Below are 16,140 nucleotides of genomic sequence, written 5' to 3' on the forward strand. Positions count from 1 at the left end.
CATGTTTATTTGGACGTGTATGTGAGAAAGAGGAAGATTTTAAAGTCCAAAGATATCCTCGTTCACCTACCAGTATTTAATGCAGATTTAATGATATTCTTTTATCGGCCAATAGTTTACAGAAAATGAAATACAAACACGTAATAATACAATAAAAATAGAAATTAATTTACTTTTTTACTTAAACTTAAATTAATCTTAGTTAAAACCAGAAAAAGTAAAAATATCATCTTCTAATAATGTTCTTAAAAACTAAAATTCATTGGATGCGAAAAAGAGAGTGAGAAGGGAAGAGTAAATGATATTCTTCAGTTCTTGTCTGATTTTTTTTTGTTACAAAGTTGCTTCATATTGCAACTAATTTTCCCACATTAAACAATACGGTACATACTAAAATAAAAGCAAAATCTCTCATACGAAAGCTATTTTAGAATATTTATACCACTGAAATTGTGTTTTCTGAACATCTATTTAACTTTGTTTTTTATTTTGGCATTTAACTTTTAAATGACTCTAACGAAAGAATGATTTAAAAAAAATTTAAACTATTTTTTTTTAAAACGGCGGAAGACTACATTAACAAACAAACTAAAATATTTATAGGAATATAAAAAAATGCTATATATAACTCTGTTGACGGTTTTTTTTTTTAAAGCGCTAGTATTAAACTTGCAAATTACCCGTCCTTTACGTTACATGTTTTTCTACGTTGTTTACTTATGTGATAAATTACAAAGCAATTAAAAAAAAGAAGTGAATATTTAGTCAGAAAGCAATTACATTGTTGTTTTTAATTTCTCTTTTAACGTGCTAGTTACAAAGTTAACGAAAAAAATTCTCTTGACTGTTGTACAATGTTTTTGTTTATTTACCAGCATAGAATACACATATACTATCTGTCAGTTACAGTTTTAGTAGTGAAATTGGTTGTCAGTAAGGGATGCTACCGTTGTATGTCGGTTCCGATATTAATGGATAATTGCATCAGCAAATGAGGCGTACTAAACTGATGACATTGAAATTGCTTTTGACGTGACGTTATGTTTGCTGTTTTAGTTGTAGATCAAAGAGGGAAGTAAATTGAGGTATGAACTTATAAACCATTTATATGGCGTGCATAACCATACTATGCGTATATATATAAATATATATAAACTGTGGGTGTGTGTGCGCGCGCGTGTCTATACAAGCGCTTGTGCAAAACGAAAATTAAATTATTTTCCGGATTTATTAATTTATTTGTCATCTACATTATTTTAATTTGATTTCCACTTTTTACACTGACGGGAACGGTGAACAATTCATTACGAAATAAATTACTACTTGAAATTCCTTGTATATTAAAACGACTTTTTTTTAGTAGAACGGTTTTTATAGACCTTATAATTCTACTCTCATAAACTTATTTCTGATATTTTTTATTAGGGGTTTTCTCTTATTAAAATAATAAAAAAGTTCATATAAATATGAGTTGGATAACGATTTGTTTTTTAATTATTAACAGCAAAATATTTCCAGTTATTCTCTAAAAATTAATTAATCCTATACCAAATTTCTACGGATGTAAATCATAAGCAAAATTAGAAGTTTTGTATGCAGTCTTTTGTGAAAAATTGAAAATAGTGTGCAAAATGAAAAAAAATTACTCTGAATTCTGCTTTTTTACATTTTTTTAAATTTACTTTAAAACTTTTAAATGAAATAAAACTTGCTAATAAAAATTTTTTTAAAAATCTGAGAATTTTTGTAATTAAAATTAATAAAAACTGAGTAAATTTTTTTAAAATTAATTTTTATTGATAACGATACATAATAAAAAAGTTCTAAAACTTCTGCGTTACCGATGAGTAAATGTATCTTTTTGTGTACGTGTACATGCGTGTTCATGTATACGCATTGGCCTTTAATTAGATTTTTAAATGTTTTTTTTTTTTTTTTTAGATTAAAAAGAAACAGAAGGAGATGAAGTCTGATTCGAACCGATGTGTCTTCCCTTTAAGATTCAAATAATTTCATTAATTAAAATTTTAATTTTTATTGCAGTCAAAAACTGAGATGCACAACTAGATCTTACAACAGTGCTAAATCCAAAATTTCAATATCCTACGGCTAATCGTTTTTGAGTTAGGCGAGATACATACATACAGACGTCACGCCAAAACTAGTCAAAATGAATAGTTCCGTTGGAAACCGAAATGTTTCGCGATCACAATACATCCTTTACTTCGTACAAGGAAGTAAAAAGTTGACAACATAGTTTTAGGATTTTCCCGTCCTGCGGGAATTTTTTCTGATGCACGACTTAACAAACACAACTTAATTTTAAATATTTATAATTTTATTTAAACATAGGAGACGACTGCCGCCACAGCTGTATGTCAGTGTTACACTATCGCTCAATGTGGTGACGGGGAGTATTGTTGACGCTTTATACCCTACTTGACCTTTTAAGTTGAAACTTTAATAACATCAATGCCTCATGTACAGAAGTAATCTGACCAAGTTTGGTCAAAGTCGGTACACTAATTCTGGAGATATAAGGTGTGAAACACCGAACACACGTACATGAAAACATCCGGAAAATTACTATCCGGTTTTGTGGGTTTTTAGGTATCAAAGCGTCAAGATCTTGTGAAAACCGCATATGCCCAAATTGTACCGATTGCAATACTTTCTCTTCTAAAGCTATCTGCAATAATTCTAGAAAGTAAAAAAAAAAAAATACATACAAAGAAGAATTTGTTTTTGTAAATATTTTTGGAAGGAGGAACAGCGAATATTTTTATTATTAGTATTACATAAACAAAATTATATATTTTTTTTTTTTTGTCTTCAGTCATTTGACTGGTTTGATGCAGCTCTCCAAGATTCCCTATCTAGTGCTAGTCGTTTCATTTCAGTATACCCTCTACATCCTACATCCCCAACAATTTGTTTTACATACTCCAAACGTGGCCTGCCTACACAATTTTTCCCTTCTACCTGTCCTTCCAATATTAAAGCGACTATTCCAGGATGCCTTAGTATGTGGCCTATAAGTATGTCTCTTCTTTTAACTATATTTTTCCAAATGCTACTTTCTTCATCTATTTGCCGCAATACCTCTTCATTTGTCACTTTATCCACCCATCTGATTTTTAACATTCTCCTATAGCACCACATTTCAAAAGCTTCTAATCTTTTCTTCTCGGATACTCCGATTGTCCAAGTTTCACTTCCATATAAAGCGACACTCCAAACATACAATTTCAAAAATCTTTTCCTGACATTTAAATTCATTTTTGATGTAAACAAATTATATTTCTTACTGAAGGCTCGTTTAGCTTGTGCTATTCGGCATTTTATATCGCTCCTGCTTCGTCCATCTTTAGTAATTTTACTTCCCAAATAACAAAATTCTTCTACCTGCATAATCTTTTCTCCTCCTATTTTCACATTCAGCGGTCCATCTTTGTTATTTCTACTACATTTCATTACTTTTGTTTTGTTCTTGTTTATTTTCATGCGATAGTTTTTGCGTAGGACTTCATCTATGCCGTTCATTGTTTCTTCTAAATCTTTTTTACTCTCGGCTAGAATTACTATATCATCAGCAAATCGTAGCATCTTTATCTTTTCACCTTGTACTGTTACTCCGAATCTAAATTTTTCTTTAACATCATTAACTGCTAGTTCCATGTAAAGATTAAAAAGTAACGGCGATAGGGAACATCCTTGTCGGACTCCCTTTCTTATTAAAGCTTCTTTCTTATGTTCTTCAATTGTTATTGTTGCTTTTTGGTTCCTGTACATGTTAGCAATTGTTCTTCTATCTCTGTATTTGAACCCTAATTTTTTTTAAATGCTGAACATTTTATTCCAGTCTACGTTATCGAAAGCCTTTTCTAGGTCTATATGGAAAATATTTTTAAATTGCTTATTAGTTTTTGTTATTTACAAAATCCTATGGAGAATCCGAATGCTGTTGAACAAAAATATTTCATCAATAAACTTAAACCAAATATAATGTATCTCCCGTCTACTGTAGTGGGACGGCTGGGAACGGGCATAGCCGGGCCTGGCACTGCTCCATACTGGTAGTTAGCAAAACATTTTTTAGTTCTAAAAAATATAACTTCAATTAAAAAATTAACTTTAAAAACTTTAACGCTGAAAATAAATTCTAATTCATTAAGAATAAAACACCTAACAAAAATTCACATGTATTATAAACTCAAAGACAAGACGATGGCACCTCTCAGTGCTGTGATTATGCTTAATTGTGGGTCAGGTTCTGGGAGGAGGGGTTGGTGAGATAGGAGGTTTAGTCAGTAGGGCCCAGGCACACATACACACTTTAACAAGTTGCGGAACCTGTTAGCGAGTTCGACACTTCGCCCGTAAATGGAGTTCCTCCGACTCGCCAAAAAAAAAAGGGTATGGAATCCTCTTTCTATTAAAGCTATAAATTTGCTTATAAATTTACTGAAAAAGTTAGCCGGTGTTTTGGGTACCTTAATTAATGTAGATATTTGTTACCAGAAAGAGATAAGATCAGTGACAGAAACGTTTTCAGTTGTGTAATAAAAGTACTATTTACTAAGGGTATATTTATAGAAATTTATCCCCTGTTTAAAAAATGTTTTATATTTTTCATCTTCTTATTTTAAAGTTCACAGATAAACTGTAAACAGATAAAATATACACTCTTTTCTACGATATATCTCTGTACTTTCTTCCCCGGGGTCTGTACTTTGCTATCTTAACTGGTGAACAATCCTCTGATATATTTTGTGAGTACACTACTTGAATTTATTGGATTTATACTAATGGACATCTTGAAAATTTCCAGGAGACCAAAGAAACTCGACTTTGTTCATTTCACTTCTAGCTTCATTTCTCTTTACATTCACTTTAGCTTTTGCTTTTACCTTATTTGATTCGATTATACCAGAGACTTTGCGTTGTGACTAGTTTTATTAACACGTAATAAAATTTGTATGACATGTGCTTTATAGAATTTATTTGTTGTCTCTTTCCTTGTTTTATTTATGCTTGTTTTTAAATTCTACGAACCGAGTAATTAGTGTTTTTCTAATTGATTTTATTAATTCAGAATATTAATGAAAATGATGTCACATCATATCTAATAATTTTTTTTTTCAAGCGTACTTTGAGTGATGGTCTTTCAAGACACGTAATAGAAATAGAATGCACGAGTGTAAATTAAGGATTCATAAACACAGGTTTATTATTTTATAGTTTCAACGTGTAGATGATAAAATTATCAGAGATTTAATTGATAAATAAAGTCGGAAATTGTTAAACGGACGAAAACAGAAATATTTCGAACGCGTTATACGATAGGAGCAATGTATCATTTATAGCAGTGATTCCCAAACTGTGCGCCGCGGCACCCCAGGGAGCCGCGGCCTCTTCACAGGGGCATCGAGAAATATTGTAAAAGCTTCATAATTAATTGAACCAAGTCATTTATAATTATTAATTTAATGTTAATAAAGTAAAAATATAATGAAGATACGCGAGTTTTTTTTATTTTTATTTCTTAATTACTAGTCACACTTTTACTTCGGGTAGAGCGCCATGGAAAAACGTTAATTGTAAAAGGACGCCACGACTCGGAAACGTTTGGGAACCACTGATCTGTAGCAAGTAATTGTTAATTTCAATGTGTAATTCAATGGTTACAAAATTATGGAGTTCTACGTGAATATAATTACTCTTCCGCTATAATAATCAAATATTGCATAACAGACTGCATTCAAAGAAGTGTTGTCATATATTTTATATCACCAAAACAAATTTTCCATTTAAAAATCAATTTCAGTGAGCTAGTTTCATTACGTCCAATTCGATAATCATTTTTTGATCGGTTTATTAAAATTAAGCCTTGATAATTCGTCTATATCAAGTGATTTATATCAATAACATTAAAACTGCAACCGAAAATATAAACCATTTAATGTAAAAAAAAATTTTTTTCTAAGAAATCTTATGAATGTTGTCTGCACTGTTTAAAATATTTTTCCCGGATTTAAAACTAAAGATATTCATCACTAATTTTCTTAAAAATAAATATATTAGCATTTTCTTAAATTTCTAGTAATCAATTTTATAAATTCGAATTTATTTTTTTTTTTTTAGAAAATGTTTAAGAACGTTTAACTTGTCAGTGAACCGGCTTCCGTGGCGCGAGTGGTAACGTCTTGGCCTTTCATCCGGAGGTCTCGAATCACGGTCAGGCGTGGCATTTTCACTCGATACAAAAATTAATATCATTCATCTCATCCTCTGAAGTAATATCTAACAGTGGTCCCGGAAGTTAAAAAAAAAAATACTTGTCAGTGAAATCAGTATATCATAATACGAGAACATTGGCCAGACCGGATCATCTATTCTTCTACTGAAATATGGAACACGTTTACAACATTCTATTGTACATGTAACATCAGAATTAACTTTTTCAAATCATCTTTTGTAAATAGGTCACCTATACAAAGACACTACCTAAAATATAAAAGTTTGTATTTGTTAGTATTGGAATAATATGAAATTTATAAGCACCGTAAATTTATTAAAGAAAAAACTAAATAATAAACCAATTAGATGAAATACATTTTCTCGATTACATACAAGAAGGAATTTCAAATCCATTTTGAAAAATATCTAGGTAATATCTATAGCACTAACCACAGTGCTATAGATAATATCACTGATATTTAATTTGAAAAGGTTCTTTAGCAAAATAAGTTGTAATTATTTGATAGGAATAGTTTATAATTTTGGAAATTGTTTTTTCACTTTTCGTCATCTTGTTCAATTGATAAAAATAAGAACAATATTTTCTTAGTAATTTTATGAAAAATAAACTAAACATTTTTAAAATTATAATTCGATGTAAACTTTAGCTCTTAAAATTGTATGAACAGGTTTTTAGAAAATTCAACAGTTGTGAAATTTGGCAGAGGAAAGGCCGTGTCTGTGGTTTTCAAATTTTTTTTTTCTTAATATGAATAAGAATACGATTGTTCTAAAACTAAAAAAAATCCGATTTTAATTTGAATTAAATAAATCCGTCCCAAATTAAAAATTGAAAAAGTATTTAATATTACTTAAGATTCTGTGCGCGCGCGCGTGCACGTAATTGTATTGAAATTTTTTTATTACGATGTTATTTTTTTTTTTTAATTTATACATAAATGTTTCATTTTAGTCGCCGTAGGCGATTTTCTCGTAAACTATGCATAATAAAAAAGTGACCTAAACAAAAGTTTCGCAGATTGGAAGGCAACACCTCAAGGTGACCTTAGATTTTTACCTTGAACTTTACCTTATTTAAAGGCTAAAACGATTTTTTTTTTCGAAATGAAGTTTATATTACACTATAAAATTCCAGGACTAAACAATAATGACAAAAATATTAAGTATTATCAAATCGTTTTTGAACGCAATATAATTTTTCGTTACCTGGAAAGTAAGCTACAAGGGAATTAGTATGGTTAAAGGAACGTTTGGTAAATCTTTTTTAGCCGGCCTCCGTGACGCGAGTGGTAGCGTCCCGGCCTTTTCATCTGGAGGTCCTGGGTTCGAATCCCGGTCAGGCATGGCATTTTCACACGTGCTACAAATCATTCATCTCATCCTCTGAAGTAATACCTAACGGTGGTCCCGGAGGTTAAACAAAAAAAATTATTTTTTAATTTTACGTAGAAAAAACTTAAGATAGTTTTTCAAATAGTTCATTGCTTTATAACAACGCTGTTTATGTTAATTAGTTTTGGAAGGTAATCGCATAATACTAAAGGTTATATTACTTTGTAATACCTTTCAAACATTTCCAACTTTCAACTAATAATTATGGTTTGTGATGTTTTTTTTCTCTTTATTAATTATATAATAATTTCCACTTACGAACTATTTTTATTATTATGTCCGAGCGCTTTCGGTAAGTGGAAATTATTATTATATAATTAACTTATTGATACATAGCAGACAAAGAATGTTAATTACTAAACAAAACACAGATTACTTATTTAAATTGATTGGTTCTTTTACCTTTAAATAAATTCAATAAATTTTTATAATAAATTTACTAGATTATGTAAAGCGTTTAAATTATTTTAACCTTTAAGTGTTTTTTTCTTTCAATATTTCTGTTTGTAGAAAACGATTAAAGTCATTAGCGAATTATCAATATATGTTTGAATGCACCGGTAAACGTGTAGTTTTGAACAGACTCAGGAAGATCATTCCTGAGACCTGTGATTAAATGAAACGCAACCACCAAAGAACATTATTATACTTGATCTAGTATTCAAATCCGAATAAAATAAACTACCTTTATTAAGATTTAAACCTTAAAACTCACGATTTTCCAATTATCTGATTTTCCTCGACGATTTTTACCGCTAGACCAACTCGTAGGGCTTTTTTTTAATAAATAGGTTTTTAATAATCTTTTTTTAGTAAATTTATTAATTTATTCGTACATTTTATTTAAAGTTTTTTATCCTTTTTGTTTGTTTCAGACCTTCAGGCATGGCTTTCCATTTCAACCAACTGCCATCGCTTTTGATCCAATTCAACATCTCCTGGCTGTCGGGACGAAAACCGGTTCTCTTAGAATGTATCCTTTTTACTACAACAAAGTATTTAATTATGAGTGATTCCTATTAAGATTAAAAATACTGATTACATTTATTTAGTTTCTTTACTCAAATTTTACAATTTTTTTTTTTTTTTGTAAAAAAAGTGATATTAATTTGTTGTAAAAAATTAATGCATGCCGTAACTTCAAGTAGTAATTTTTATTGCGGTATTGGATTTGTTAATTATATAATAATAAATTGTAGACTATTAATTGTTACGTATATTTGTACATTATATTGATCTTAATTCATAAAAGAAACTTTCATGATGATGACATTTTTTAAAGTTTAATAGTATAGTTATATGTTGGCCTTCGATGTTTTTTCGTAGTAACTTGTAATTATATTAAAATTACACAGCTGGAATCGGTTGTAAAATAAATTTGTTGTTTGAAAATTTCTATTTAAAACTTGGCGGATGTTAAAATTCAATTGATGAATGTTGACAAATAAATTTTTAAAAAAATAAGGAAAATAATTTGTATCCTCTATTTTAAATATCATACATCAATATTTGTTTAATAATATAGAATAGTCAATTCGGATTAAAATAGAATAAAATTTAATGTAATTTTAATCAAGGGATATAATTTTGTTAATTATGTAACTGTGACAGATTGTTTTGTGATATCTATTGTTTATGCTAGAATTAAATTTTGTATTTGAAGACATATTTGAATATACATATTATTTGAATCTGGTTAAAGCCCTTTCAAATCATGTTAAAACATGTATTCATACTTAAAACACGGTATGGATATTATAATTTATTCGTAAATCTACTTAAATTTAAATCTTGTTTATATAGTATGATGAGATTTTTGAATATTTTGATGATAAAATACTAAATAAATAAATTTTAATATTAATATTTTTTTTAATAAATAAACATTTATTTTCATTATTAGAGTATTTTTTTTTTTAATAATACATTTTATAATATTTCATTATAAAAAATATTTTTTTATTTATTTAATACGTGATGCTATGAAAAATTCTTTGGCCCAGAAAACTAGCGATGTTTAGAAATTATGGAAGAATGAGGAATTTTACCGGGAGTTAGATAGAATCACGGAAGCAATACGTAACCGAAGACTGGCATTCAACGGACATCTGACAAGAACGGGTACAAACAGACGTACGAAAATAAATTTTGACAAGTTTAATCGTGACAAGATGAACGTTAAATGGTTCAAGCAAGTTAAAGAGGACTTAAGCAAACATAAATGTGACAATTTTCAAAGATAGAAAGATGCTTAGGAAAAAAATCTTAAAATTCAAAGGGATACAGAAGCAGAAGAGGAAGTGTGCTAACCTAAAACTGTCGGAAGAAAGAAGGAAGCGGTACAGTGAAAAATGGAGTATTGGAGTGCTAAAAATGTGGTCCTACAGTGACCGGTATCGAAAATAGAAAAATAAATTTAATAAATTTTGAAGGTGATATATTAATTTTTTTTGTTTTTTAGTTCCCTTTATCGTATCATAACGGTTTCAATTGAGATCTAATGTGAATCACGTGACATTTTTTAAAGTAGTTTAGCCATTTATAAGAATAACAAGCGTTGCATGCTAAGCTCACTAGAGAAAGTATACGAGGTGTGTGTGAGAAAAGTAATGAGACTGACTTTTTACGTACCAAAGTTTTTATTTTTTCAAACAACAATATTATCCCCTTCAAAGTAGTTCCCTTGGGCATCTATACACCGGCGGAGTCGTTGTTCCCACTCATGGTAGCAGTGCTGGAAAGCTTCAACTGGTAGGGCTTTTAACTGGTCGGTCACAGTCTTTTGTATATTCTCCAGAGTTCCAAAATTACGTCCTTTTAAGACACGATTCAATTTCGGTAAAAGAAAAAAGTCACAAGGACTCAAATCAAGAATAGGGGAATTGAGGAACCGTAGGAATGCGTTTTGAAATCAAAAATTCCTTGATGGAAATGGCCGTTTGACACGGATCATAGTCATGATGAAGCATCCACTTGTCTGCAATGTCTGGTTTCACGCGAATCACTCTCTTCCTGAGCCTTTTAAGGACACCTTTGTAAAACACTTGGTTGACAGTTTGTCCTGGAGGAAAAAATTGTTTATGCACGGTACCCCTACTGTCAAAAAAAGCAAATCAGCACGGCTTTGATCTTTGATTTGCTCATTCGACATTTTTTCGGTCGAGGAGATGACGGAATGTGCCACTCTTCGCTTTGCCACTTTGTTTCAGGATCGTACTCAAATATCCAGGATTCATTACCTGTGATCAGACGATTGAAGAATTTTTTGTCATTGTCAATCCTATAAGAAAATCACAACGTACACGTTACTTCGATTGTCCTTCTGTTCCGTTGTGAGGTTTTTCGGCACCAAGTTTGCACAAACCTTTGCATGTGCAAATAGTCTGTCAAAATTTTATGTACGGTGCAAGTGTTTAAATTTAACTGTTCACTCAGCATCCTTATTGTTAAACGACGGTCTTACGAGAACCCTCAGACGCTCAACGTTTTCGTCAGATTTTGAAGTTTGAAGGTCTTCTCGAGCGAGGTTGATTTTCAACGGGTTCTCGGCTTTCCAAAAATGTTTTGTCCCAGCGGAAAACTTGTGCTCTTGATAAGCAGTATTCCTCTTAGGCCTGTTTCTACATTTCAAAGGTCACACTCGCGGATTCCCCAAGTTTAACAAAAACGTTATTGCACAACGTTGCTCTAAATTGGGATGCTCCATTTTCGTAACACACAACTTCACTGATGCCGCCGTCTAAAATAATTTGTTGGCTGAACGGAGTTGAAACTCATACTGAGCATGTGGAAGGGATGAACAAACCGGTCTAGTACAGACCGGTAGACACAGCGTTGCCAGATCGCTCGTAGTGTTACCAATCTCATTACTTTTCTCACACACCTCGTATATATTATGTTGCTTTTGTTCCGAGTTGAGGGTATACTCTTGCGTATCAGCATTCCAATGCCACAAAAATGCAGATCATATTCGCCCTTAAAAAATATCCTTTCATTTTAATCATCACCGAGAGTGGCTGTAGTAAAAATAAAATAATCATAATTACTCTAATAGAAAGCAACTCAAATATCCTATTTCAAAAGATACAATGTCAAAAACCATCAAACGATTTGAAGAAAATGGAGAATTAATTATAAGGGAAAAACTAGGAAGGCCTAAATCTGCAAAAAATTACAAAAAATTGTTAGAGATTATACAAGAATTTATTTAGAATGCTGTTTCCTCCACTCGAACAGTACGAGAACATTAGCTAGAGTTTAGTGATTTCGGACATTAAAAGTGAAAATTTCAAACCCTTCAAAATTCTTCCGGGGGAAGAACTTAGCGAAGATGACTGTGATCGAAGACTTCAGCTCTGTGAAATAACGACGAAACATATTTCTACAGATCCTAATTTATTAAACAACAACAACATTTTTAGCGACTACACTTTTTCTAAATGGCAATGTAAATCGCCATAAACGTCGATGTTGGACGTTCACACTGGTATTGTGAGGCACATACCCAGTATCCAGTCGAAATTAGTGTACGGGCAGATATTGTTGATAGACAATTGATAAAGCCTACATTTATTGATGGAATTAAAAACAGTGAAATGTGAGGTATTGATTTTCGACTATACCATTCCAAACATTTAAAACGTTGTCGGCTCCAACTTCTAAAACATATAGTTTCAACAACATGGTGCCCTGGCTCATTTTGGAGTTCAGGTACATGAAATTTTAAATACATTATTTTCTGGAAAATCGATTGCCCGAAGGGGTCAAGTAGAATAGCCCAGTAAGGTCACCCGACTTGTCTCCATCGGAATACTTTCTATAGAGCCGCTTGAAAAGTATTATACATAAAAATCATAATAAGCTCCAAGATATCGATGATTTACAAAATAGAATTCGAAATATCGTTATGAATCATTAAAATAAGCAGTATCATCCATTTACAACCGACTGGCACAATCAAACAACAGGAGGACATATCAAAAATTTATTAAAATGAAAGTGAATAAGTTATAAGTAAGATATTATACTTATAAATAATATTTTTTAAATAAATTTATTCGATAATACACATTTAATCAAATCTTTATAAATATATGTATTTGCTATAACAGTTCCTTAAATTATTATGAAATTTTTTCAAAATCCAAATTTTATCCTGTCGCCATTTTGGTTACAGACATCGTAACAGTTTTTTATTTATACCATTTTTCTTGTCTTAAAGAGACCTTTAAAATAAAATGTCACACAAAGGGTGTTACCATTTAAAATATTTAAGTTACAATATTTGGTCCTTCCCCCATGAAGGGATTGAAATTTTATTTTTCGTCAAATGGTAAATAATTTCACCGATACCTTATCCTGAAAGTTTACAGTATTCTGTCTGTAACGGTTTTAAAGTTGTTTAACTTAAAATTTATTTTTTTTGTTTTTAATTATTAAATTTAATAACATTCTTCGCTTATAAATAATAACCAATATTAAAAAATTAATTAAAATTACTTAAACATTTTGTGAAGTTACGGCATCATTCAATCATTTAAATTAAAAAAAGATTAATTATATATTAATGAAACTTAATAGGAATTGTTACTGTAAATTTAAAATCAATTAACTTTTCAATCGACGCTAATTCGTCCATCGCATCTGAAAAAATTTACACAGCTTCTGAAAAAACATCTTTATAAAGGTAAGTTCAGTTTACTTAACTCTTTGTTTATTATTAATTTTTGATGTACTTTACTTGTGTACTTATATATATTTTGTTTATTTTGTAAATTAGTATTTCTCTTAAGATTAATGTAAATATTTGGTAAGAATATATTACTTTATGAAATTTAGATGATGTTTATTTACAAGATACAAGAGTCTCTCTTACTCGTGTTCGTTTTTTCATATTCTATATTAAACCTAAATTTTCATGAAGTATTAACTTTTCTTTTTAATTAGTTTACTCGTTTCATTTATTTGTATACAACTTTCAACTAACGTTTTCACTTAATTTTTCGTTTATCTAATGTTTATTTGTTTTTACAGGAAAGCTAAAAAACACTAATTCAATGATCCAGCTTTACATCATTGACTTAAACATTGATTTGTTTTTTTTACAAATATACACTAAGTTATATACAAACCTTACAACTTGTTTTTTTCGGTCGATATTTCGGTATAAAATAGGTTTAAAAAGTATATTTTATCAAGTTAATTATGTAAAATTTAAATAACTTTTCTCTATCTTTCCGACTCTTTGATTACTAGAATTCACTGCATCATATGATAAAAAAATACAATAACGCGAAGATTTCTACACTCTTCTTCATTTCATCTGCGAAAACATAAAGTAGAGTAAGAAAGCAGATTGTTTTTAAATAAAAAAAAAAATAATTGAGTAAATATTAACATTAGATATACAGAGTATTTATAAAAACCGTTTAAAGAATTCAGGGAATGGTTTCACAAATCGAAAAAAAGAAAAAAACGTTATATCAACACATAAACGGAAACACTTAGTATACAGACTATTCACAATTTTGTATTTTTAACGTAAATATTTTTTCTCAGGAATGGTCAATCGTATCGTGCTGCAATTTCGTATACTGTTGAAAGTACATGAGGTTTACTTATATAAATATAATGAACTTGATCTCTTAATACATTTCAAAATGGCGATCATGTAAACTTTTTAAATGTTAATATCTTTGCAACCGCTGGTATATTTAAATTTTATGGTATTATAAAAAAATTTAAGATTTTTATGACAAAGAAAATTACACCTTATTTATTCAAATACGTTAATAAATAACAATGTTATAGTAAAAATTATTTAATTGATACACTCAAAAATAAAAAAAAATAAAAAAAAAAACAGTTTTCATTTCCTCCCAAATAAAATGAAATAACTCTACACGATATATATATATATATATATATATATATATATATATATATATATATATATATACATCGTGTATATATTAAACTAATGTATGTATATATATTTTATATGCATCTATCTATATAGTTACTTTTATGTGAATTTGAATACTAGATCGTGGATACCGGTGTTCTTTGGTGGTTGGGTTTCAATTAACCACACTTCTCAGAATTGGTCGACCTGAGAATGTACAATACTACACTTCATTCACATTCATACATATCATCCTCCGCAGTAATACCTTACTGTAGTTACGTCGGCTAAAAAAAAGAAGATACATGTATACATATTTTATATGCATTTATGTACATGCGTTATATATACAAGTAATTACATCCTGCATATATATTTTTTTTATTATTTTTTTGTTCTTTTATTAGATATATTTATAAGGCTGATTGGGATTTTAAATAACAGCAAAGTAAATTTATGAAACATTAAATAAATTAGTATTATTATTAATTTATATTTTTATTTACATTTATTTTATTTTATAAAATTATTATTTATATTCTCATACGGTCCATTTCCGCAATGGGATCATTGTTTTAAAGTTTTCTGCCCGTTAATTTTGAATTGTCCAATTCTTCAGTCCGAAGTCTATAAATAAATCTAATATTTACTTTTAGTTGTATTAATTCTTAAGCAAATAAAACACATATTTATATGCAGTTTTATTGTGTATTACAACCTGGGTAATTATTTTTAATTATTATAAATGATTGCAATTATTTATAACTAAATCAGATAATTACCGTTCACAAATTTTAGAAGGAAAGTATTGCCGGCCTCCGTGGTAGCGTCTTGGCCTTTCATCCGGAGGTCCCGGGTTCGAATCCCGGTCACGCATGGCATTTTCACACATGCTACAAATGATTCATCTCATCCTCTGAAACAATACCTAACGACGGTCCAGCGGGGTAAACAAAATAAAAAAAAAGAAGGAAGACTTACACTAGTTATATTAAAATCCGCTTCAATAGCCATCTGATCTACTCGAACTGAATCGACAGTCAAAATCAATCGGATCGATAGCTACGTCTTATCGATTCAGTTCTCTTCCTCAACATGTTCTCCTTGCATTTCACGTATGTGTAAAATTAACTTGGAATACTGTATTGTTACCCGATTTACGTGATTTTTTTAAACTTTTATCATTGTATGACTTGATGATTTATCATCGAAAATAAGTTTAAGATTCCAAGAGTTCACACGGTTGAATCATTCTAAGTTAAAGAAAATCATGTAAAACAGAAATTTTACAAATTATCCTACCTCAAAACGATCTATTCTTTTTTTGGAATGAGACCGCCACAATCGAAGCTCCCAAAGGAGCTTCGATTGGGTGGGTGGGGGTAGTAATTCAATAATTTAAATTGAAAAGGTTAAGATTGAACATCATTTTTAAAAATTTTGAGTTAAAAATATTTGGGCTATTCCAATTCTAATCAAGATGGCTGCCACTTAATATTTTTTACAGCTAATTTCATAAGTGAATTAAAATAAATCACTCTAGTTGTGGTCATGTAACGAAAAAAAATTAAATTTTGATGGAG

The 16,140-nt window shown here is 29.8% G+C and overlaps 1 protein-coding gene across 1 annotated transcript in view; it reads left to right on the forward strand.

Moving 5' to 3' along the window:
- Tomosyn (syntaxin-binding protein tomosyn) overlaps positions 1 to 16,140 on the forward strand; it is a 769,959-nt gene that overhangs the window by 22,397 nt on the left and 731,422 nt on the right. The window contains exon 2 of the mRNA XM_075372103.1: positions 8,529 to 8,626. Coding sequence (XP_075228218.1) covers positions 8,529 to 8,626 — 98 coding nt within the window. The remainder of the gene's footprint in view (positions 1 to 8,528; positions 8,627 to 16,140) is intronic.

Source organism: Lycorma delicatula, chromosome 7 (assembly GCF_047948215.1).
Source record: "Lycorma delicatula isolate Av1 chromosome 7, ASM4794821v1, whole genome shotgun sequence".
In the NCBI taxonomy this organism is placed as follows: domain Eukaryota; kingdom Metazoa; phylum Arthropoda; class Insecta; order Hemiptera; family Fulgoridae; genus Lycorma; species Lycorma delicatula.